At 40.7% G+C, this 27,117-nt stretch overlaps 1 protein-coding gene across 1 annotated transcript in view; it reads left to right on the top strand.

Moving 5' to 3' along the window:
* LOC132391714 (serine/threonine-protein kinase 32B-like) overlaps positions 1–22,457 on the top strand; it is a 309,917-nt gene extending 287,460 nt beyond the window's left edge. The window contains exons 10-12 of the mRNA XM_059965270.1: positions 7,642–7,773; positions 8,296–8,360; positions 19,717–22,457. Coding sequence (XP_059821253.1) covers positions 7,642–7,773; positions 8,296–8,360; positions 19,717–19,852 — 333 coding nt within the window. The 3' untranslated portion in view covers positions 19,853–22,457. The remainder of the gene's footprint in view (positions 1–7,641; positions 7,774–8,295; positions 8,361–19,716) is intronic.
* The last annotated feature ends 4,660 nt before the right edge of the window (positions 22,458–27,117 follow it).

Raw genomic sequence — 27,117 nt, 5'->3', positions numbered from 1 at the left:
AGATGCAGAAGAGATGGAGGAATTGAGAGAAGTGAATTGTGCAGGAAACAGAATTGTTCCACAGTTTTCCTACATCACAGCACTTCTCCTAATCTACATTGGTGCTCTATACTGCACTCATACTGGACTCATCAACTTAATCCACTTTGCCTCCAACTTCCACCCAGCCCTCAGATTCACCTGGACAATTTCCAACACTTCCCAATCTCGCTGTCTCCAGAGACAGCTAATTCACTGATGTCTATTACGAACACATGGAATTTCACAGCTACCTGGACTACACCATCCCCTTCTCTCAATTCCTCATCTCTGCCGCATCTGCTCTCAGAATTAGACTTTTCATTCTAGAATGAAGGAGCTGTCCTCCTTTTTCAAAGGAAGGGGCTTCCCTTCCTCCACCATCAACACCACCCTCAAACGCATATCTTCCGTTTCACATATGTCTGTTCTTACTCCATCTTCCTGCCACCCTTCCAGGAATAGGGACCCTCCTGTCCTCATCTACAACCCCACAAGCCTCCATGTCTAGCATATAATTCTCCGAAACTTCCGTCACCTCCCACGGGATTCCACCACCATGCACAGCTTTTCCCTCCTACTTTCTACTCCTTAGTTTCAATATAATTATAGAGAAGGATAGGACTGGACCCAGGGTTGAGATTTTTGATTGGAGAAAGGCTAACTTTGAGGCGATGTGAAAGGATTTAGAAGGAGAGGATTGGGACAATTTGTTTTATGGGAAGGATGTAATAGAGAAATGGCGGTCATTTAAAGGTGAAATTTTGAGGGGACAGAATCTTTATGTTCCTGTTAGGTTGAAAGGAAAGGTTAAAAGTTTGAGAGAGCCATGGTTTTCAAGGGATATTGGAAGCTTGGTTCAAAAAAAGAGAGATATCTACAATAAATATAGGCAGCATGGAGTAAATGAGGTGCTCAAGGAATATAAAGAATGTAAGCAGAATCATAAGAAAGAAATTAGAAAAGCTAAAAGAAGATACGAGGCAAGTAAGGTGAAAGTACATCCAAATGGTTTCTACAGTTATATTAATAGCAAAAGGATAGTGAGGGATAAAATTGGTCCCTTAGAGAATCAGAGTAAACAGCTATGTGTGGAGTCGAAAGAGATGGGGGAGATTTTGAACAATTTTTTTTCTTCGGTATTCACTAAGGAGAAGGATATTGAATTGTGTAAGGTAAGGGAGACAAGTAGAGAAATTATGGAAACTATGACGATTAAAGAGGAAGAAGTACTGGTGCTTTTAAGGAATATAAAAGTGGATAAATCTCCGGGTCCTCTTTACCATGGGGTGGTAAATTGGATTAGTAAGTATGCAGATGATACTAAGGTAGGTGGCATTGTGGATAATGAAGTAGGTTTTCAAAGTTTGCAGAGATTTAGGCCAGTTAGAAGACTGGGCTGAGTGATGGCAGATGGAGTTTAATGCTGTTAAGTGTGAGGTGCTACATTTTGGTAGATATAATCAAAATAGGACATACATGGTAAATGGTAGGGCATTGAAGAATGCAGTAGAACAGAGTGATCTAGGAATAATGGTGCACTGTTCCCTGAAGGTGGAATCTCATGTAGATAGGGTGGTGATGAAAGCTTTTGGTATGTTGGCCTTTATAAATCAGAGCATTGAGTATAGGAGTTGGGATGTAATGTTAAAATTGTACAAGGCATTGGTAAAGCCGAATTTGGAGTACTGTGTACAGTTCTGGTCACCAAATTATAGGAAAGATGCCAACAAAACAGAGAGAGTACAGAGAAGATTTACTAGAATGTTACCTGGGTTTCAGCACCTAAGTTACAGGGAAAGGTTGAACAAGTTAGGTCTTTATTCATTGGAGCGTAGAAGGTTGAGGGGGGACTTGATAGAGGTATTTAAAATTATGAGGGGGATAGATAGAGTTGACGTGGATAGGCTTTTTCCATTGAGAGTAGGGGAGATTCAAACAAGAGGACATGAATTGAGACTTAGGGGGCAAAAGTTTAAGGGTAACATGAGGGGGAATTTCTTTACTCGGAGAGTGATAGATGTGTGGAATGAGCTTCCAGTAGAAGTGGTAGAGGCAGGTTCGGTATTGTCTTTTAAAGCAAAATTGGATAGGTATATGGACAGGAAAGGAATGGAGGGTTATGGGGTGAGTGCAGGTCAGTGGGATTAGGTGAGAGTAAGCGTTCGGCACAGACTAGAAGGGCCGAGATGGCCTGTTTTAATGCTGTAATTGTTATATGGTTATACATGACTCCCATGTCCATTTGTCACTCCCCACTGATTTCCCTCTTGGCACTTATCCTTGCAAGCCAAACAAGTGCTACACCTGCCCTTACACCTCCTATCTCGTTACCATTCAGGGCCCTAAACAGTCCTTCCGTTCCTTATATGCCCAGTCCCTGTACATTTCCATCCTCCATCAGGGAAGCCCTGAAGCTCTCTTGTTTCTTTCTGGACAATAGATCTGATCCATTCCCCTCCTCCACCACTCTCCTCTGACTGGCAGAACTGGCTCCCACCCTCAACAATTTCTTTCTTGGCTCCTCCAAATCAAACGTGTAGCTATACTCCCCAACTCTTGCTCCATTATTTTGTCAAATAAATTTGTATTGCTTTCTACACCCATGCTGAGCCATTAGTTTTCATCAATTTTGCTTCCAACTTTCACCCTGCTCTCAGATTAACATCTGAACTTCTCTCCCCTTTCTTGATTTCTCTTCCTCCATCTCCAAAGACAGACTATGGACAGTTTTTACAACTGACTATCAATTGAGCATACCTTTCCCACCCTGTCACTTGTAAATATGCTATCCCCTTCTCTCAGATTCTCTGTCTCCACAGCATCTAGCCTCAGGATAAGGTTTTCCATTCTAGAACATCTGAAATGTCTCGCATCAAAAATGGGGTTTCCCTTTCCCAATCATCGATGCAGTTCTCAGCTACATCTCCTCTTTTTCCTGCACATCTGCCATTTCCTCATCTTCCAACCACCATAACAGGGATAGAGTTCCCCTTGTCCTTACCACTCCACCTGCTCCTGTATCTAGAAGCTCATCATCCACAGATTCTGCCATCTCCATCAGGATCCTATCAAGAGGCATATCTTTTCCTCACCTCCTACTCTGCCTTCTGCATGGATCGCCCCCTCCCCCAGGTGATTTCCTTGAACACTTGTTCTTCCCCACAGATCTCCCTTCTGGCATTTATTCCCACAAGCATGACAAGTGTTACACCTGCCTGTACAACTCCCCTTTCGCTACAGTTCAGGCCCTGAACAGTCCTTCCAGAAGAGCCAACACTTCACCTGTGAGTCTGTTAGGGTCATCTGCTATATCCGATGCTTCTGATGCAGAAACTTATATCAGTGAGACCCAATGTCAACTGGGAACCACTTCATCAAGCTACTACACTCTGTCCATAGCAGAAGGGAGAATCTCCTGGTGGCTTCCATTCTTTTGTCTTCCCATTTCCATGTGGTCATGACTGTCCCTTGCCAGTTTTACTGTCAAAATAAAGCCAAACTCAGGTGGGAGGAGGAGGAGCAACACATTCCATCTAGGTAGCCTCCAACCTGATGGCATGAATGTCAATTTCTCTGATTTCTGGTAATTACTCCACCCATCTATTTTATTTCCTCTGCCACCTTCTGCTATGGACAGAGTTCACTCTAGGTACCTTCTCATCCCTTCTCCTCTTCTCCCCCACCCTTATGTCCTGCCCATCACTCCCCTATTGTTTCTCTCCACGTTCCCTTTATTCCATGGCACAGTGTCCTCTCCAATTAGATTCTTTATTCTTCAGCCCTTTACACCTATCACCTTCCAATTTGTTGCATCCCCTCCCCACTCACCTAGTCTCACCTACAACTTGCCAGCTTGTACTTCCAACCCTCACCATCCATACATCTTTTCATTCTGATGAAGTGCCTCAGACCAAAATGTCGACTGTTTATCCCCCTCCATACTGTACTTTCTAACCTGCTGAGCTCCTCTAGCAGATTCTGTATGTTGTTCAAGCTTCCTAGAGATTCTGCAGTCTCTCTCGTGTCAATTATTGTTAATGTTTTCTCAATGTACAGCAGATTCCGAGCTTCAGCACCAATATTCAGGCAAGTTGCAGCATGCCTGTAGTTCATGGAGCCTCACTGAAAGTCAAATTCGAGTTCATTGTTGTATGCACGAGTGAAATAAAAAATACTTACAGCAGCATCACAGGAACAGGGCATCATATGAGCAATATTCACAAGTAAAACATAAATTAAACATAAACACAATTTTTAAAAGAAAATACACAATTAGAGTGGAATGAAAGAAGTCCATTTTAATGTGAAGTGATCAAGATGGTCACAGTTTTGCTCAACTCTAATGATTCAGGTTGTACTGATATGTTCAAGTACCAAATGCTTGCAGGGAAGATTTGATTTCTGGCTTCTGTACCTCCTGCTCACTAGTAGCTGTAAGAGAGAGGCACGGCCCAGATGATAGGGACCTTTGATGATGGATGTCATATTCTCCTCCTCTGGGTACTACTGATGGTGCAGAGGGATGTGCCTGTGATATGTTGGGCAAAGTCTTCTGCTGTATAGCACTGACTAACATAATTGCTTCAAACCAGTTTTTCTTTTATACTCCACCTATTCATTCTAACCCTTCACTGGTATTCATTTGTTAATGTTATCTATTTCAACTACTCCATTAGTTACTGAAAGCATTCTTATTTCTGTCTGCTTACATTCTCTGTCTAACCTGTTGGTAGTTGTCATTTATTCTTGCTTCCTTGGTCTGGCAACCCCTAGAAGGAAAGCTATTTCTCATCTTTCATCTAAATGAACCCCACTATAATTGGTCTCCGTCAAGCTCCTGGTTCTGATAACATCTTTATAATTCCTTAGCGCATGTCTCCAATACTTCAGTTTTCTTTGTGTGATATTTCAAGTACAATCCGATAAAGGTACAATTGAAATTTTAACAAAACATCTCTGCCTTTGTATTAGCTTTCAGTTATAATTACACTTCTCTCTACAGCTTTACTAAATTGCATTGCTACATCTAATGATTTTTGTAACTAACCCCAAAGAATCATAATTCCCTATTCTTTTGATCCATTCAGTTTCAAACCCTTCACAGAATGCTTTATTGTTTCTATCAAAACAAGATTAATTTTGTTATATTGAATTGTGTGTCTTGTTTCCACTCACTGTAAGATTATTACGGCCTCTGGTATTCTACTGTTTTTTCAGTATAAGCTACACAGCTTCAAATATTGGCATCTTAGCTTAAAAATTGATGTAGTCTTTGTATTGTGAAATGCAGAACCAGAATTGCAGAAACCTAGTTGGTTTTGTCAGTTAGTTAGCTGGTAAAGATGACTTACTGCATTGTTGGTAGTAACTCTTTGCTAGAGCCTAGGAGGATGCGTTGAAAAGGAAGAATGTATCTGATCAGAAATGCTGCCATCGAATAAATGAAAAGAAGGTTTATTTTCGGTATTCTCTTTTATCATCTCAGACTTCCAACAACTGATGTGTTTTACAGCTCACACTTCCATGATATTTTATCTCTTGTTCACTCTCTCACTCTCATTGTCACTTACTCTCACTCTCACTGAAACCACTATTGTCCTCTTCCAACTTCTACTTCCTTCAATTTATATTCACGTGTAAATTACAGACATTCATTTCACCTCTCCTGGACAACAACCAAAGGTAATTGTGTCTCATGAACAACCCAATCTCCATCCTATCACAGATGCTCCCTCTATTGTCTGCATTACCCACTTTGCAAATTAAAAGACACGTGTTTTCTCACTTTCCCGCTTCTAGTGATAAGTTAATTTGAATTTTTCATTCTGTTTCTCTCTCCTCAGTTGCTGTCTGTGCTGCGGTGTATTTCCAACGTTTTCTACTTTTAATGAATTGATTAGATCTATTTTAATGGTCACACATAGAATCTACAGGAATATTGAAACTCCAAAATAAAATAAATTTCAAACTATCTAAGCAAACAAGTCACAGAACACAAAACAGAACACTTGAAGAACTCAGTTGGTCAAGCAGCATCTGCAGAGGCAAATAGTTCAGGTTCAAATTTCAAAGTTCAAACTACAATTTTATCGAACTATATATACTATATACAACCTTGAGGTATGTCTCCTCACTGGCAGCCACAAAACAAAGAACCAATAGAATCCATTTTAAAAAAAGGACTATCAAACACCCAATGCACAAAAAAGAACATATCGTGCAAACACTAAAACATATGCAAATAATATTCAAAACAACAGTTCACAAAAGTGAGTTCACAGCCACAAAGCCAGCCAAAACAACAGCCGGTCCAGGAGACTGTTAGGAGCACAGAGACGAGTAAATCTTGCTGAGCTGCAAGCTGAACAACAGCCCATCCCTCGCCTCTGGCCTGACACTCTGACCTTTTCAATCTGGTCTGGCACTTAAGCTGGCCAAACATTGGGTCATTCCTTGCTCTTGGACCTGAGCCCTGCCAATTCAATATGCCCTTGAACCTGGGCTCCACCACCTCGATTTGGTCCCTACCCAAACTTTTCCAATCTGGTCCCATACTTAAATTGGTCAGACATCGACTTGTTCCTCGCCGGTGCATCAGGACTGAGAGGGAAGAGGAAAGATTATTGAACTACTTAGAATGTCTTTAACCAGCCCTGTAGTAGGATGACTCTGAAATAATGAAGCTATTGGCAATTCATAGCAATCACTCTATATTTTTCGACATATCCAACATGTGTAAGGAAAACTTCAGTATGCAGAGCTTTGGGAGTACTAAATTAAAATTACCTGTTGCTCCCTAGTGAGTTACTACAGGTTTTGCTTAAAATTATTCATAGATTTCATCCAAAAATAGTAAATAAACAAAATTTAAACTCACCTCTTTTAGCCAAATGCAATGCTCCCTATATTCCAACCCATTCTAAGATACCTTGGAGAAACCTAGCAGAAAAGCACTACCACACTCTGATAGGTATATAGAAACTTTAAAGCAAGAGCAAGATCTGCTGGAGGATCTCAATGGGCTCAGCAGCCTCTGTGAGAGCAAAGTAATTGTCCTCGCTTCAGATTGAAACCTTGCATCAGGACTTAATAGAGAGATAAGATGGCCAGTATAATGAGAATGTGAATGGTTAGAAATGTGTCTGAAGTGATTGGTGGGCTGAGAAGAAAGCAAAGTGGTTGCATAGAATAAAATTGACAAAACAATGTCTTTTTCTCTCTCCGACACTCCAAGGCAGGATTCTTGATTGAAATATTATAACACAAAAATAACTTATTTGTTGGAAACACAATTCACTAACCTTCCTGATTTGGATACCACTATTTTCTCTTTCCTCTACCAACTATCTTTTCTCTTTGCTATATGTTCTACATTATTATGCCATCTGCCACACTAAACAGTAATGGTTGCATCTTAACTTCAGTTTCCAAGCACCATTAAGCTGAAAAATTTCTTTCATAGATTTTTATCAAGAGTACCAGCTGCATTTGCAGCTTCAATTTAAAACTCAGGTTCAAAGGGCATTAAACTCAATTACTCTTTAGTAATGAATCACTTTTAAAAGTCAAACCATTGTTGACATTCAGTCTCCCATTGCCACATTTTCCCTTTTCTAACAGAAAAGAAGGTTGAATTGTGATCCAACCTTTGAACTAGAAGAAATGATATTGGAGTCCAAACCTCTTCACAAGAAAAAGAAAAGACTGGCTAAAAATAAATCTAAGGATCTCAGTAAAGAATCTTCTCCACTGGTAAGATGTCTAAATCTAACTTGATAAAGTTTGAGACATCCTATTCCAAATGATCAGTGTATCATAAAATGCCAGAGTAGATCTTTGGATGCAATTTTCAGCAGGTTTTGTAACCCAATTAAAAAAAACTCTAAATTATGGAATAACTCTTCTCTTTGTTGTTTTTCTGGGCGATCCCTTATCATTGCAGAACCCAATATTATTCTCCCTGGAATTCAGTCTTAACACTGAACTTAATGCACTAGCACATCTGGGAATTCCAAAAATTGCTGGGATGAATGTGGTGTTTTAAAGGGTTATCATTTGTAGATTTTATAACAATTATACAATTTATTTTATCAAAATGGCAACAGCAAAATACTGTGTTCTTTTCCATGTCATTAAAGTTGACACGCTCAGTAATTAACTTGTAAATTTTTAAAAATCAGATTTGCAGCTGATTTGCTTGTTTCTCTGGTTTTAACATTTTTCTCACACTTCCACTCTTCGGATTTTTCCTTGAATGTTTACATGGTGTTGAAGAACGGACATCTTCAACAGTGCCTGGAAACAGTCCACAATGATTTCATCATATTCAACAGGGAGAAGTAAGTGCATCGATTACTTAACCATCATCTTTTGTGAAAAAAATGAGTAACCTTATAACAGAAATGGCTGGTTCTGGTACAAACAAATAGTGAATTGTCTAAAGCAGTTGAATTTAATATTGAGTCTGGAAAACTGCAACTACCCAGACAGAAGTTGAGGTACTGTTCCTAAAGCTTACATTGATCCCTGTTGGAAGAGTGAAAGAGCCCACAGGCATTTATGTCAGGCAATGAGTGGAACTGAAGTGACAGGCAATTGGGAGCTCTCTCTGTCTTTTTTTTCTCAAAGTCAAAGCCAAAATAAATCTATTAGCAAAGTATGTATATATCACCATATACTACCTTGAGATTAATTTTCTTGCAGTCACTTTCAGGAAATTAAAGAAATATAATAGAATTTATGAAAAACTGCACATGAACACAAATGACAAATGACTAATGTGCAAAAGAAGTCAAAAAGTGGAAATTAAAATCTAAATAAGTAAACAAATAATTAATACTGACAATATGAATTTGTAGAGTCATTCGAAATAAATCAGTTCAGAATTCTGGTGAATGAAGTTATCCATGATGGTTGTAGGATAAACCTGGTTTCTTCAGCAAACATGAGAAAATCTGCAGATGCTGGAAATTCAAGCCACACACACAAAATGCTGGCCTGCTGCATTCCACCAGCATTTTGTGTGTGTTGCTGGTTTCTTCAGTGTAGTGGAGACCATATTATGAGCACTGAATGCAGTAAGTAAAGTGCAAGCTATTCTCGGCTTCTCTAGAAAGGACTACTTGGATCCCTACATTGTGAGACAGTATTGGGGGGGGGGGGGGGGTAGAAATATTGCACGTCCTGAGGTTATATGGGAAAAAGCCATCAGAAGGACAGTGATCAGAGATGAAAGATGAACCAGGGAGTCAGTCATAAAAGGGAATTTTATTTTAATAGTGAAATGAAAGCAGAGATTGAGACAGATGATTCACTCAATGAAAAGGCTGGTGGTACTGGAACATGAGGACCCTCATAATTCTATCCTGCTCTGGCTGAATTGAGAGGGATTGAAAGCAGAGATGCGGGAAGGAAATGAAACATGGCTAAACCACCTATTGTAGAGAAGAAACCACAGTTAAGGATGAAGGGAAGTCTCATAATTGGAGCAGTTACAACAGAGACAGTGGAAATAAGAGAATACAGTGGAATTGTTAGATGAATAAGAATGGAAGGATAATTGAAAGTGTTGCAGGAGTATGTAGTTTGTAATGCAAGTTTGCCACTAACCAATCCCCACAGTCAGAAACTAAGAAATCCAGAAAGAAAAGGGAAGGTCACAGATGGACCAATTGAGTGTAGGGCAGAAACTGGCAACAAAAGTAATGACAGTTTTGAGTTCTACATGAGTATATTTCCATAATTTTCTGTTTTTATTTCAGGTTAGAGGCATCTGCTGTTCATTTAATTATCATAATCAAAATCTCTGATGTGCAATATAGAGACTGCATGTTGGGGAATAATTTTCACATAATCTGGCAGAGATTACTCACCCATTAGAAAATATATTTGCAATTCTAAAGTGAAGTAATGCAAAGTACTGGAAATACTCTGCAAATGTTACAATAGTCATGGGGGACCTCAATATGTAGGTCGATGGGAAAATCAGGTTGGCGCTAGATTCCAGGAGGGAGAATTTCTAGAGAGCCTACGAGATAGCTTTTTAGTGCAGCTCATGGTGAAGTCTACTAGAGGATCAGTTATTCTGGATTGGGTGTGCCAATGAACCAGGATTGATTAGAGAGCTAAAAGTCAAAGAACCCTGATCAAATTCACCCTGAAATTTGAGAAGGAGAAGCTAAAGTCAGATTATCAGTATTATAGTGGAGTAAAGGGAATTACAGAGGTACGAGAGAGGAGCTAGCCAGAATTGATTGGAAAAGAACACCGGCAGGGATGACGGCACAGCAACAATGCCTGGAATTTCTGGAAGCTATTCGGAAGGCACAGGATATATACTGTACATCCCAAAGAGGAAGAAGTGTTCTAAAGGAAAGATGACACAACCATGGCTAACAAGAAAAGTCAAAGCCAACATAAAAGACAAAGAGAGGGCATATATCAGAGCAAAAATTAGTGGGAAGTTGGAGGATTAGGAAGCTTTTAAAAACCAGCAGAAGGTAACTAAACAAGTCATAAAGGAGGTAAGGATGGAATACAAATGTAAGCTAGGCAATAATATTAAAGTGGATTCCAAAAGTTTCTTCAGATCCATAAAGTGTAAAAAAGAGGTGAGAGTGGATATTGGATTGTGGAAAAATGACACTAGAGAGGTTTAATGGGGGACAATGAAATGCAGACAAACTGAATAAGTATTTTGCATCAGTCTTCATGGTGGAAGACACTAGCAGTATGGTAGAAGTTCCAGATGTCAGGGGATATGAAGAATGTTAAGTTACAATAACTAGAGAGAAGGTTCTTGGGAAACTGAAAGGTCTGAAGGTAGATAGGTCACCTGGACCAGAATGTGTACACCCCAGGGTTCTGAAAGAGGTGACTGAAGAGATTGTGGTGGCTTTAGTAATGATCTTAAAAGAATCACTAGAATGGGCAAAGAAATGGCAGGTGGAATACAGTGTCCGGGAATATATGGTCATGCACTTTGGCATATAAAAATAAAGTGGTGATTATTTTCTGAATGGAGAGAAAATACAAAAATTGAGGTGCAGTGTGACTTGGGAGTCCTTGTGCAGGTTAATTTGCAGATTGAGTCTGTGGTGAGGAAGGCAACAGCAATGTTAGCATTCATTTCAAGAGGACTACAATATAAAAGCAAGGATGTAATGTTGAGACTTTATAAAGCACTGGTGAGGCCTCACTTGTATTGTGAACAGTTTTGGGCCCTTATTCTAAAGGATATTCTAAAGCTGGAGAGGCTTCAAAGGACATTCAGGAAAATGATTTCAGGATTGGATGGCTTGTCATATGAAGAATGTTTGATGGCACTGGGCTTGTATTTGCTGGAATTCAGAAGAATGAGGGATGACCTCATTGAAATGAATGGTGAAAGGTCTTGACAGAGTAGATGTGGAGAGCAGTACACACAAATTGCTGGAGGAGCTCAGCCAGCCAGGCAGCATCTATGGAAAAAAGCAGAGTCAACGTTTTGGGCCGAAACCCTTCAACAGGACTGGAGCAAAAAAAATCAGTAGATTTGAATGGTGAGGGGAGAGAGAACCTCCAAACGACAGGTGAAATGTGGACTGGGAGGAATGAAGCAAAGAGCTGGGAAGTTGATTGGTGAAAGAGACGAAAGGCCATGGAAGAAAGGGGAAAAAAAAGGGGGTGGGGGAGGAGCTCCAAAGGGAGGTGATGGGCAGGCAAGGAGATAACGTAAGAGAGGGAAAAGGGGATGGAAGTGGTGAAGGGGGGCGTGGGGGGCAGGCATTACTGGAAGTTTGAGAAATCAATGTTCATGCCATCAGGTTGGAGGCTACACAAACAGAATATAAAGTGTTGTTTCTCCAACCTAATTATGGCCTTGTTATGGACATATTGGAACGGGAAGTGGAATTAAAATTAGAATTTAGGACATACATGGTAAATGGTAGGGCATTGAGGAATGCGGTAGAACAGAGTGATCTAGGAATAATGGTGCATAGTTCCCTGAAGGTGAAATCTCATGTGGATAGGGCGGTGAAGAAAGCTTTTGGTATGCTGGCCTTTATAAATCAGAGCATTGAGTATAGGAGTTGGGATGTAATGTTAAAATTGTACAAGGCATTGGTGAGGTCAAATTTGGAGTATTGTGTACAGTTCTGGTCACCAAATTATAGGAAAGATGTCAACAAAATAGAAGTACAGAGGAGATTTACTAGAATGTTACCTGGGTTTCAGAACCTAGGCTACAGAGAAAGATTGAACAAGTTAGATCTTTATTCTTTGGAGCATAGAAGGTTGAGGGGGGACTTGATAGAGGTATTTAAAATTATGAGGGGGATAGATAGAGTTGACGTGGATAGGCTTTTTCCATTGAGAGTAGGAGAGATTCAAACAAGAGGACTTGAGTTGAGAGTTAAGGGGCAAAAGTTGAGGGGTAGCACGAGGGGGAACTTCTTTATTCACAGAGTGGAAGTTGTGTGGAACAAACTTCCAGTAGAAGTTGTAGAGGCAGGTTTGATACTGTCATTCAAAAAAAATTGGATATGTATATGGACAGGAAAGGAATTGAGGGTTATGGGCTGAGTGCAGGTCAGTGGGACTAGGTGGGAGTAAGCGTTTGGCATGGACTAGAAGGGCCGAGATGGCCTGTTTCCATGCTGTAATTGTTATATGGTTAAAATGGGCGGCCACTGGGAGATCCCTCTTGTTCTGGCAGATGGAGAGTAGATGCTCAGTGAAGAGGTCTCCCAATCTACATCGGGTCTCACTGATATACAAGAGGCCACACCGGGAGCACCAAACACAGTATATGACCACAACAGACTCACAGCTTAAGTGTTGCCTGACATGTTTGGTGCCCTGAATGGCAGTGAGAGAGGAGTGTTCAGCTAGCAAAGATAAGTGCCAGGAGGTAGATCAGCGCGGACGGACGAACGGACAAGGGAGTCGTGTAGGAAGCGATCCCTGCAGAAAGCAGGAAGTGGGAGGAGGGAAAGATGTGTTTGGTGGTGGGATACTGTTGGAGATGGCGGAAGTTTCAGAGAATTAGTGCTGGACACGGAGGCTGGTTCAGTGGTAGGTGAGGACAAGACGAACCCTATCACTGGTAGGGTGGTGGGAGGATGGTGTAAGACCAGATGTGTGTTTCATCTATCACCTGGTATTTCTCTCTCTGCTCCTCAGCTTTTTTCCATAGATGCTGCCTGGCCTGCTGAGTTCCTCCAGCATTTTGTGTGTGTTGCTCAGAGTTCCAGCATCTGCAAACTTTCACTAGTGTGTGGATGTGGAGAGGATGTTTCCTATGGTGGGAGAGTCTAAGACCAGAGGACACAGCCTCAGAATAGAGGGGCGTCCTCTTAGTATGGAGATGAGGAGGGAATTCTTTAGCCAGAGAGTAGCGAGTCTGTGGAATTCAGTTGCCACAAGCAGCTGTGGAGACCGCTCTGTATGTATATTTAAGGGAGAGGTTGATAGATTCTTGATTGGTCAGAGTCTGAAGGGATACAGAAAGAAGGCAAGAGACTGGGCTGAGAGGAAAATTGGATCAGCCATGATGAAATGGCGGAGCGGACTCGATGAGCCAAATGGCCTAATTCTGCTCCTATATCTTATGGTCATAAGGTCTTAAATCCATAGCCAGCAATCTTGAGGGTGAAAATAAAACTTAGAATCTGTACTTCTCAAATAGCCACTCAGTATAAACTATTAAAAACTAATACTGGAAACTCACCAATGAAAGAACATTTTATGGTATCATTATACCTAATGCCTTGGAAGTTTTAATTATCTATTCTCATGACATTTAATTCTTTGTTAAGCTATTTGATGATATTTGCATACTTTGTTAAAATTTTACTTTATAGTATTGAAGCTGGAATGCTGTGGGATGTGTTGCACGTAAATTATTGTTGCTGCCTGTCCTTTGATTACTCTTTATGTAAATCAAATCTCCAGTTAATTGAATGGTCATCGTCCTTCTTTCTAAACTTCAAGACAGAATTGACCTTCCCAACTGATAAATTTAATCTAATTTTTAATAAGATTTAATGACAGGCGATAGTACCTGAACAGGACTATAATTTTATATCAGTTACTATAAAATTAGTATGGCTATTAGCATTAATATTAGTATTAGACATGACTGAAGCATCAGTCCTAGGATTGTGTTGAGAATCCATCTAACCAACACAGAAGCCAGTTTTCAGCCAAACTGATTCACAGCACACGTTACAAAGAAATTGCCAAGACACTGTTAATATGGCAAGCGCTACAATGCAGCTTCAGGACACAAAAAAAACCACTGAAAAATGCAGAAAATAACCCAAATACATCTTATTGACAAAAAGCAGGACAAATCCAATCTAGATAACCACTACCCAATCAGCCTTCTCTCAATCACCAGCAAATTGATCGAAGCTGTCATCAGCGGCACTTTATTCACTAATGACCTGTAGTTTGATGCCAGGACCACACAACTGCAGATCTCATCACATCCTTCGCCCAAACACAGTAAAGAGCTGAATCCCAAAGTTGAGGTGAGAATACCTTCGCTTGTCATCAGGGCAGCATTTGACACTGTGGCATCAAGCGGTGCTGGTAAAAATGAGGTTATTGGATATATCAGGGGAACACTTCAATGATTATAGCCATTCTTTGTGGAAGGAAAAATGCCAATCATCCCAGCTGCAGGAGTTCCTTAGCAGCATCCTTGGCTTAACATAATCAATTACCTTCTTTCTAGTACAGGTGGCAATCACAACTCCTCAGAAAAAGAAGCAATCTATAACCACATGCAGCAAGACTTAGGCAACAATCCTGCATGAACTGTGAAGTAGTACATATGTACCACAAAGTGCCAGGCATCTCCAATAAGAGAGGGTCTGACCACCTACCCTAGGCATTCAGTAGCATTGCTATCCTTCAGACCATCAACCTTGCACAGAGCGGTCATTATTAACCAGAAACTCAACTGAAATGCAAGAACAGATCATAGACCAAGTCTTCTGTGGTGAGTGACTCACTTAGAAACATAGAAAACCTACAGCACAATACAGGCCCTTCAGCCCACAAAGTTGTGCTGAACATGTCCCTAACTTTGACATTTGACATAGAGGGCTTACCCATAACCCTCTATTTTTCCAAGTGCCATGTACCTATCCAAAAGTCTCTTAAAAGACCCTATCGTATTCGCCTCCACCACTGTTGCCGGCAGCCCATTCCACGCACTCACCACTCTCTGAGTAAAAAACTTACCCGACATCTCGTCTGTACCTACTCCCCAGCACTTTAAACCTGTGTACTCTTGTGGCAACCATTTCAGCCCTGGGAAAAACCCTCTGTCTATTCACATGATCAATACCTCTCATCATCTTATACACCTATTCTCATAAGGCATGCTCCCCAATCCAGGCAACATCCTTGTAAATCTCCTCTGCACCCTTTCTATGGCTTCCACATTCTTCCTGTAGTGAGGCGACCAGAACTGAGCACAGTACTCCAAGTGGGGTCTGACCGGGGTCCTATATAGCTGCAACATTACCTCTCGGTTCCTAAATTCAATTCCATGATTGTTGAAGGCCAATACACCATATGTCTTCTTAACCAGAGAGTCAACCTGCGTAGCAGCTTTGAGTGTCCTATGGATTCGGACCCCAAGATCCCTCTGATCCTCCACACTGTCAAGACTCTTGCCATTAACACTATAATCTGCAATCATATTTGACCTACCAAAATGAACCACTTCAAACTTATCTGTGTTGAACTCCATCCACCACTTCTCAACCCAGTTTTGTATCTTATTAATGTCCCGCTGTAACATCTGAAAGCCCACCATACTATCAGCAACACCTCCAACCTTTGTGTCATCAGCAAACTTATTAACCCATCCCTCCATTTCCTCATCCAGGTCATTTATAAAAATCACAAAGAGTAAGGGTCCCTGAACAGATCCCTGAGGCACTCCACTGGTGACCGACCTCCATGCAGAATATGACCTGTCTACAACCACTCTTTGCCTTCTGTCAGCAAGCCAGTTCTGGATCCACAAAACAATGTCCCCTTGGATCCCATGCCTCCTTACTTTCTCAATAAGCCTTGCTTGGGGTACCTTATCAAGTGCCTTGCTGAAATCCATATACACTATATCTACTGCTCTTCCTTCATCAGTGTATTTAGTCAAACCCTCAAAAGATTCAATCATGCATGACCTGCCCTTCACAAAGCCATGCTGACTACTCCTAATCATATTATACCTCTCCAAATGTTCATAAATCCTGCCTCTCAGGATCTTCTCCATCAACTTACCAACCACTGAAGTAAGACTCACTGGTCTATAATTTCCTGGGCTATCTCTACTCCCTTTCTTGAACAAAGTAACAACATCTGCAACCCTCCAAGCCTCCAGAACCTCTCCCATCCCCATTGAAGATGCAAAGATCAATGCCAGAGGCTCAGCCATCTCCTCCCTCGCCTCCCACAGTAGCCTGGGGTACATTTCGTCTGGTCCTGGAAACTTATCTAACTTGATGCTTTCCAAAAGCTCCAGCACATCCTCTTTCTTAATATCTACATGCTCAAGCTTTTCTGTCTGTTGCAGGTCTGCACTACAATAACTAAGATCCTTTTCCATATTGAATACAGAAGTATTCATTAAGTACTGTAACCCTGCTATTTCCTCCAGTTCCGTACACACTTTGCCATTATCACACTTGATAGGTCGTATTCTTCCACGTCTTATCCTCTTGCTCTTCACATACTTGTAGAATGCCCTGGGAATTTACTTAATTCTGCCCACTAAGGCCTTCTCATGGCCCTTTCTGGCTCTCCTAATTTCCTTCTTGAGCTCCTTCCTGGTAGCCTTATAATCTCCTAGATCTCCTACATTATCCACCTCTCTGAACCTTTTGTAAGCCGCTCTTTTCTTCTTGACCAGATTTATTACAGCCTTTGTACACCACGGTTCCTGTACCCTACCATAACTTCCCTGTCTCATTGGAACGTACCTATACAGAACTCTACACAATATCCCCTGAATATTTGCTACATTCCTTCAGTACTTTTCCCTGAGAACATTTGTTTCCAATTTAAGCCTCCAATTTTCTGCCTGATAGCCTCATAATTCCCTTTACTCCAATTAAACGCTTTTCTAACTTGTCTTTTCCCATCCCTCTCCAATGCTATTGTAAAGGAGATAGAATTATGCTCACTATCTCCAAAATGCTCTCCCACTGAGAGATCTGACACCTGACCTGGTTCATTTCCAAACAGCAAATGAAGTACAGCCTCTCCTATTGTAGGCTTATCTACATACTGTGTCCAGAAGCCTTCCTAAACACACCTAACAAACATCACCCCATCTAAACCCTTTGCTCTAGGGAGATGCCAATCGAAAATTGGGAAATTAAAATTGCTCCTCACGACAACTCTGTTATTATTACACCTTTCCAGGATCTGTTTCCCTATCTGTTCCTTGATATTCCGGTTTCTATTGGGCGGCCTTTAAAAAACACCCAGTGAAGTTACTGACCCCTTCCTGCTCCTAACCTCCACCCACAGAGACTCTGTAGATAAACCCTCTATTGCATCCACCTTTTCTGCAGCCATGACACTATCTCTGATCAACAGTGCCATGCCCCCACCTCTTTTGCCTCCCTCCCTGTCCTTTCTGAAACATCTAAAACCCGGCACTTGTAACCATTCCTGTCCCTGAGCCATCTAAGTCTCTGTAATGGCCACCACATCATAGCTCCACGTACTGAGCCATGCTTTCAGCTCATCCGCTTTGTTCACAATACTCCTTGTGTTAAAATAGACACATCTCAAACCGTCGGTCTGAGTGCGTCCCTTCTCTATCACCTGCCGATCCTCCCTCACACACTGTCTCCACGCTTTCTCTATTTGTGAGCTAACTGCCTCTTCCCCAGTTTCTGCAGTTCGGTTCCCACCCCCACAACAATTCTAGTTTAAACTCTCCCCAGTAGCCTTAGCAAACCTCTCCGCCAGGGCATTGGTCCTCCTGGGATTCAAGTGCAATCCGTCCTTTTTGTACAGGTCACACCTGCCCCAAGAAAGGTCCCAGTGATCCAGAAATCTGAATCCCTGACCCTGCTCCAATCCCTCAGCCACACATTTATCCTCCAACCTCATCCTGTTCCTACTCTCACTGTCGCGCGGCACAGGCAGTAATCCCGAAATTACTACCTTTGTGGTCCTGCTTCTCAACTTCCTTCCTCACTCCCTGTAGTCTGTTTTCAGGACCTCTTCCCTTTTCCTACGTATGCCATTGGTACCAATATGTACCACAACCTCTGGCTGTTCTCCCTCCCAATGCAAGATATCGTGAACGCGATCTGAAACATCCCGGACCCTGGCACCTGGGAAGCAAACTACCCTCCGAGTTTCTTTCCTGCATCCACAGAATCGCCTGTCTGACCCCCTAACTATAGAGTCCCCTAACACTACTGCCTTCCTCTTCCTTTCCCTACCCTTCTGAGCCACAGGGCTGAACTCTGTGCCAGAGGCACGGCCACAGTCACTTCCCCCAGGTAGGCTGCCTCCCCCGCAACAGTACTCAAACAGGAGTACTTATTGTCAAGGGGTACAACCACAGGGGTACTCTCTAGTACCTGACTCTTCCCCTTCCCTCTCCTATTACCCACTTGTCTGTCTCCCATGGCCCCGGTGTGGCCACCTAGCTATTACTCCTTTTCATCATCTCCTCACTCTCCCTGACCAGGCTAAACTCATCGAGCTGCATCTCTAGTTCCCTAATGAGGTCCCTTAGGAGCTGCAGCTCGACACATCTGGTGCAGATATGGCTGTCCAGGAGGCTGGGAGACTCCAGGACCCCCCACATCTGACAGTGAGCATAGAAAACCAGCCTCACACACATACTTCCTTTCCACAATTAACTCAGGTAAACCTACCTCACCTCGTTGCCACTTAAGCCCGTTGAGCCAAAGCCCTCTCACTTCGCTACCCTCACTCAGCTTCCCGCTCCAAACGTTGCTCACTGGATATGGCGGTCTTCTTTTTAAACTTGTCCCGCTGCACTGGCTGATGTCACACGCCTGCGCAGTCTTGCCTCTCTTTACCCCGAGTAGTAAAATGCCTTTGCTCCAGAAATCATTAGCTGTTCCACTCGCAGCCTTCTTGCTCCAAATTTAAAACCGCTGAAGATTCCTTGCCTTTTTAAACTTTTCCCGCTCTACTGTCTGACTTTATGACAATCCAGTGCATTTCCATTATCAATAATGCACAAGCTGTTGTTGGTTTGGAATACTTACCACCTGCCTGGATAAGTACATCCCAAACAACACTCAGCACCATCTAGAATGGAACAGTTTGTATGACTAACCCCTCATCCACCACCATAAGTGTCCCGCACCAGCAATACAGAAATGCCGGCAAATATGTCATCTACACAAGTAACCAACTCATCTAGGCCACACCAAAAGCAATTTCCAAACTTGTGACCTCTACTGAGAAGAATAACAAAGAAAATTTTGGAAAAATGTAGAAAATTTAAAAATAATGAGACATAAAATGACAGCTTTACAATTATCACTGTATTTACGATTTGGCAAGTTATTGTTCCATGGGGAAACAATAGATCAGTGTTATGAGTTTTTTCATGCTTACTCATCTATTTAGTATGTGAAGTAAGCTTTCTTCATAACTGTACTCAAACATCATTTTATGTTTTTTGCTCTTCAGATTACGAAAATCACTGGCAGAAGTTGAGCAGCCATCCAGCAAAGAAAATGGAATTTGCAGTCAGGCACATGAAAAGTCACAAGATAGTCACAACAATAATATGCCTGGATCTGTCTGCACAACTATTCCAAGCTAATCCCCCAGAGTTAGTTTGAGCTTGCCAAGAACCCTAAAGACTATCTGTATTATGGTGTGCATTATTTTGTGCATGCCTTGTGGGTTAAATATTTCTCTCTGCATGGGAAAGCAGCTTGGATGAAACAGTCAATAAAAGATTGAAGTTAATTTTCTACTCTTGTGATAGACTAGAAAGACTGAAAGTATCAGTAGGACAACAGCCTTATTTCGGACAGTAATAACATCGATATATCTTTAAGCTGTCCTGAAGTCAATTTATCGTATTCATTCTTCTAAAGCTTGTAAGATCTTTTAAGTGCAGACATCCCACCTAAGCCTTTGAGAATAGCAAAATTTAATGGCTTCATGTTGACTTTAAAGTATGCATAGCATTGAACTATGACCACAGAAAGTTCCAGTGTGCAAACACCCTGATATTTTAACTATCTTATATCTTTGGTCTGATGGAAATACTTTTTAGACACTTGGATTAAATATACATAGTTACAAAGTTATTCAATGTTTCAATGGGAATTTTCTTTTTGTGTGATCATAAAATGTTGTGTTAATAAAATGTTGAACATCGAGCTAATATTGACCAAGTACCATATTCTGTGGCTCGTGAAAAAACATGCATCTTCAGATGACTGCTGGTAATGATTACTACAAGAGTAGGTTCCGTTGTAATGTAAATTTCATTGTCAGTATTAATATCCTAGTTATTATTTAGTGTTTCTGTTTTTAAATTAATTAACAACTCAACCACCATTTTCAATTGTTTGCTTTTGTACAAATTGAGAAGACAGTAAATACAATGGTAATGCTAGGATTTTTGATGAATATTCACATTGGATATTGACTATTCTTTGTCATTTAACTAACCTGTTGTCAGAAAGCATCATCAATAAGAATAGCATTTATACTGTAAATGAATAAATCAAGTTAATGCCAGGGTAATTTATTACTCAGTTCTTTTTGCTCGCTTTGCTATTACTTTGAAGCTTATAACTGTCAAATGGAAGGTTTGCTGTGCCCACTCGATCTCCTGAAGTTCACCTTGACTTTTGCCATTCATTCAGAAAGAGATACCACCTAGCACAGTGCTGTCAAAGCTCAATACATTATAGATGCAACATGAAAGATTTATATTAAGATGCAAGTCTGAATAGTGCGAAGATCCTACATATTAGTATTGTTAGCATATTGCATGAACAAAATGGAATGGTGAATCAAAGTCTGACCAGTTATTTAACATCAGCATTGATAATGTTAGAAGAGTTAGAACGAAATGTTATGAAAGTTCTATTGTTAGTTCAAAAGTGACAATGGTATTAAATCATGTTTGAATAACGTTTAAGTTTTTGATACCTGCTCTATTTAGAATACATTCTGTAATCCAAAATGCTAGAGGAACTCAGCAGGTCAGGCAGCATCTATGGAAACGAATAAACAGTCAGCGTTTTGGGCTGAGAACTTCTTCAGGACTGGAAAGGAACGGGAAGACACCAGAATAAAAAAAGTGGGAGGAAGGGAAGGAGGATAGTGGAAGGTGATAGGGAAAACCAGTGGGTAGGAAAGGTAAAGGGCTGGAGAGGAGGAAATCTGATAGGAGGGTGGACCATAGGAGAACGAAAAGGAGGGAACCCTGGAGGAGGTGACAGGCAGGTGAGAAGAGGTAAGAGGCCACAGTGGGAATAGAAGAAGAGGGGAGGGGGAGGGAAGTATTTTTGCCAGAATGAAAAATCAGTATTCAAGCCGTCAAGTTGGAGGCTACCCAGATGGAATATAAAATGTTGCACCTCGACTCTGAGGATAGTTTCATCGTAGCACCAGAGGAGGCCATGGACCGACATGTCAGAACAGGAATGGGAATCAGAATTAAAACGTTTGGCCACTGGGAGGTTCTGCTTTTGGCAAATGCAATGGAGGTGCTCGACGAAGTGGTTCACCAATTTAGGGCAGGTCTCACCAATGTAGAGGAGGCTGCACTGAGAGCAACGGACAAAATAGTCAGCCCTAGGCGAAGAGTTGCCTCACCTGGAAGGACTGTTTGGGGCCCTGAATGGATGGTAGTGGTTAGAACAATGCTTTATAGTACAGGTATTGCAAGTTCAATTCCCACTACTGCCTGTAAAGAGATTGCACGTTCTCCCCATGAATGCATAGGTTTCCTCCAGGTGCTCCAGTTTCCTCCCACAGTCCAAAGATGTACCAGTTGATAGGTCATTGTAAATAGTTCCATGATTAGTCTAACATTAAAAACTGATTGGGGAATTGCTGGGCATAGCTCAAAGGGCCAGAAGGGCTTACTCTGTGCTGTATCTCAATGACAAATAAATAAAAACAAAGTCCAACAGAAGATCTCATCAATTCAATTTGCAGTACTGTAATTATACAGTGATCAATGTTTACCTCAATTTGTCCCTTAGACATTAAAACCACTTCCCAAATGCAACTGTATAATAAATCAAGCTGAGTTATAATGAATACACAATACTTTGTCTCAATTATCTTGCCAGAAGGCATCTATGTATTTAATTGAGATCAAACAATAAAAGAAACATTTGAGACAAAACTATGCTGAGTAAATTAATCAAACCTGGAAAACTTAAACCTCTGCTCTAAATGAAATGTATTCTTTAGTATTAAAGACAATTAGGAAAGAGATAACAAAACCATTATCACATTTGGGTAAAAGAAATTTAAAATATTGGAGACCAAATTATTGGAGACAACCCTTGGGCAAAATATTGGAGACCAAGTTATTGGAGACAACCCTTGGGGAGAATGAACCAGTTGGTTTGACTCCGGTGCTAAGAGAAAGAACTAGATATTAACTCAAAGATGTAAAAAATTCTGGAAACAAGAATTACAGTTTTCAAAGGGAGTATCATGTATGATTGTACCATGGGATTATTTGGGGAACTGACAAGTATAAAGGTTACTGCACTGGATCCAACATATTCGAATTTTCAAAAGGCCTCAGTTAAGTACTAAATGGTAGACTCCAGAGCAGGTCACATTATGGAATGGCTGGGAACAAGGAAGATAGTAAATAACAATTAATTTTAGCTAATCAGCCTGCAGGGGCAAGAATTATTCTATTCTGTAATGTCCACAATGGAAGCCATTGCTCCATCTTTACATAAATCCTGATTTAGACATTAGAATCAGAAGTATAAAATCAAATGCACATCAGGCAGAATGCAATGATATCTTCATTATAAAAGTAAGAAACTAATATTAGGTGTGCACACTTTTCAAACATAATTATCAATATTAGGTCAATAAATCTTGAGTCATGATTTCCTTTACCTATGCAAAACCCTGTGTTGTAGGCAGGGAATGCATGGGCAATTCGAGTCATGGATCGTACTTCATTAACTCAGAAATTAAAAAAAAAACTGCAAATCCTGGATACATAAAATTAAACACAAAATACTGGAAATGCACAATATACCAGGCAGCATATGTGAAATTAGATTAACTTTAGCACTGCAGGTCTACGATCTTTCTTCAGAATGCGATAATCAGTTTTTTAAAAGTTTCAATTTGCAAAAGGGGAAGGGGTCAAAAAAGCAAAAGAGAAGATCTGTGATAGGAGAGAATTTCTATTTATCGTATAGATTAGCTCCACTCCAGCAGGAAGCTTGTTAGAAGTTAGATATAGCATTGTGTCAAGAAAGGTTAAAAATTTTGGAGCAATGGCATAGATTAGCTTGGTGTCAGTTTCCAATGAGATTGGGTTTATCGTAGTCCCTTTGGTTAAGGTTATCTCTAGGGCTTCTTCAACCACTTGCTTCCTGTGACTAAAGAACTGTTCCCTGAATTGTCATCCATCTAGAGGCATAGTTGACATGATCTATACATGCAACAAATCTTAGGCATTTAAGATATACATGAGTTTTTTGAGTGGCAACTTGTCAAATGCCTTTTGGAAATCTAAATACATTACATTTACAGGTTCCCCTGTATCAACTTTCCCTGTCACATCCTCAACAAATTCAAGTGAATTTGTCAAATATGATTTACTGTTCATAAAACTACATTGATCTGGTTTGATTATATTCAATTTTCCTAAATGCATAGAATTCTTTTTCTCCTTGGAGTGACTGAGGATGCAAGATGACCTGATAGAAGTGTATAAGATGATGAGAGGTACTGATCATGTCAATAGTCAGAGGCTTTTTCCCAGGGCTGAACTGGCTAACATAAGAGAGCACAGTTTTAAGGTGCCTGATAGTAGGTATAGAGGAAACGTCAGGGGTAAGTTTTTACGCAGAGAGTGGTGAGTGCGTGGAATGGGCTGCCGGCGACGGTGGTGGAAGCAAATATGATAGGGACTTTTAAGAGACTCTTGGATAGCTACATGAAGCTTAGAAAAATAGAGCGTTATGGGTAACCTTAGGTAATTTCTAAAGTAAGTACATGTTCAGCAAAGCATCGTGGGCTGAAGGGCCTGTATTGTGTTGTAGGTTTTCGTGGTCTAATGGATGGAACTCAGTTTCCAGCTCATTGACCCCGAGCCAAAGTGCCCAGAGCAGCCAACATTTGCTACCAATCTGGCCACTGTTTGTCACAATGGTGTCCACCAGTTCCTACATGTTGCAACTGCAACACATTGTTTACCCAGCCATCTGTTTGACTTATTGATGGCTTAATTACTTTGTATTAGATTTGATCAGACAAACATCCCTGTATTGATACTCCTGGATTTAAATCATTTGACCAATCAAAATAGAAAGAGGAAAATAATATTTTTAAAATACCCTCTGATCACTTAACAGTTGTTCTGTCACCTCACACTCTAGCACTGGTAATCAGGAAGAGATGATGGGCAGTGTCTCTTTTAAATTTAGCCTGAACACTAGCCAAGTGATCGTGCCCATTGTTTTTAACGTTTCTGTTTGTAAGAGTCGGATCTCACAGACCACTTTACTCATCCTCACCCACTTCTATCTAGCGATATCAATCCATCCAAGAAATCGGGTTTTTCTTTATTTCCCCTCAGCTGCATATGGGTGAAAAATTGAGACATATCAGTTTACACGGTAATAAAATTGAACAGAAATCATACCAGGAAATGATGTATATGTGCTGCAAAATCAGTCCAGTTTCAATCGCTTAATAAAAGAATGTAACAACTGAATGGTAACCACTTCAGTAGTGGCAAAACTGCATTGGTAATAATGTCCTCGAAAATGATGACCATTCACTGCTTTCTCCAACGAATTCAGTTTACTGTGATGCTGATGAACAAATTCAATGGAAAATAATTTGTGGCAACATTTATGAATTTGGATAATATTTGCTAGCCTTTCCTCCATCAATAAAAGCATTTAATTTTGGCCAACCCACTACTGAGTTAATGGGTCTGTCTTATCTTTTTATAACTCAGTGCTGAAAATGATTTATTTAGAGGTGACTGCGTGGTATAGAGCTTTCCTGCCCTTTGAGCCGCACAACCCAGCGTCCCCCAACAACTCTGATTTAACCCTGACCTAATCACAGGACAATTTACAATGACCAATCAACCTACCCAGTTTGACTTTGAACTGTGGAAGGAAATCCGATGACCCAGAGAAAACCCACGTATTCCACGGGGAAGCTGTACAGAAACTCCTTACGGAGGATGCCACCATTGAACTCTGAACTCCAATAGTTCAAGCTGTAATAGTATTGCGCTAACCACTGTGCTACCTGGCGTTCAATGTCTTTATTGAATCGACAATGTAAAAATAATACTGTGAAACCAGCCAAGTTAGGCTGATTTGTGTAATTTTATGATTTTAAGAGATTCTTAGGTAGGTACATGGAGCTTAAAAAATAGAGGGCTATGCGGTAGGGTAATTCTAGGCAGTTTCTAGAGTAGGTTACATGGTTGGCACAACATTGTGGGCTGAAGGGCCTGTAATGTGCCATAGATTTCAATGAATACAGATATTAATAACCAATTAAATCTATTCATTAAAGGCCAATGATATTTCAGAATTAGTAAGGTGACCAGTCGTAAATGTTGTTGGCATCATCTTGTTTGGTGTGACAAATAGCTCCAATCCCATGTTGTGCAAAAGGGATTAAAGGGGTCTCTTGCCTGGGTTGACTGCACAATATCCATCAATTATCCCTTGCCTGCACATTACCTTAGCCTTTGCTTTGTCATAATATCCACAATACAGCTGAGACCTCACTCTCCCTCCTGTGAGTCACAGGTCAGCTTATTTGGTCTTCTATGTCAGCCCAAGTAAGTGCAGGAAGTGAGGAACTAAAGGCACCAGAACGTATCTAACAAAAATACAGTTCAATTCAGCTCAGTGAAAGCAATGCTTGAACAAGGGTTTACACACTATTTAACCTCATAATTCTCATTTTAAAAACCTTTGCTGGAATGAGTGCACTTGGGTTAGAGGTGGCTTTGTCTTTCTATTCACTTTTTGCTAATTATGGTAACTGCTTGGTCACAATCTGAAACAATAACTCTATTTCTCCCCCAGAGATGCTGCCTGACTTGTCAAGTATTTCCAGCTCTTTGTTTTTATTTCAGATATTCAGCACCTGCAGCTTAGATTTTTGTCAGCAGTTTCTTTTATGATGATTGAAAACAGTTAAGTCAGACCTGGCCAAATTATTAACTTGGAAAGGTGAACTTCAGGAGATGAGTGAGCACAGTAGACTGTTCACTTTCCATTTGACAGTTATGAGCATCAAAGGGAGCAAAACGAATGACTGAGCAATAAATTACCCTGGCATTAACTTCATTTATTCATTTACCACATAAATGCTATTCTTTTTGCACTCTAGGAAGAGAATACATTGCACCTGCATTTTTTCATAAGCCTTTTTTCCTGCATCACCACCAGCTCATGTGCTAACCAGGTTCAGCTTCAGGATTTGTATGCCTTATAGATCAATAAAATAGTATAACTTACTTGATATGATTAGCACTACACTTCTGAATTATCATTATCGATATTCTTGGCAATGCAGTTCATCCAAATTGTTGTAATCCTGCTGTATTCAATAATCTAGGCTTGGTAGTTGTAGTTATAAAGCCCCAACCGCAAAATGATATTATGGCTTTGATTCTTTTTCTTCACAGTTCCAGTAACATACGAAGTCTCAGGGAATAGTGTAGATTCTGTGAAGTCTAACATTTTTTAATCTACCTGAGCTTGTCTGTGTGAAACAAATTTTGCTACCAAGATAAGACCATAAGCTATAGGAGCAGAAGTGGGCCATTCAGCCCATCAAGTCTGCTCCACCATTCAATCACAGCCTGATCCA

The sequence above is a fragment of the Hypanus sabinus genome, chromosome 3 (assembly GCF_030144855.1).
Source record: "Hypanus sabinus isolate sHypSab1 chromosome 3, sHypSab1.hap1, whole genome shotgun sequence".
NCBI lineage: Eukaryota > Metazoa > Chordata > Chondrichthyes > Myliobatiformes > Dasyatidae > Hypanus > Hypanus sabinus.
This window is presented reverse-complemented; position numbering and strand designations above follow the sequence as displayed.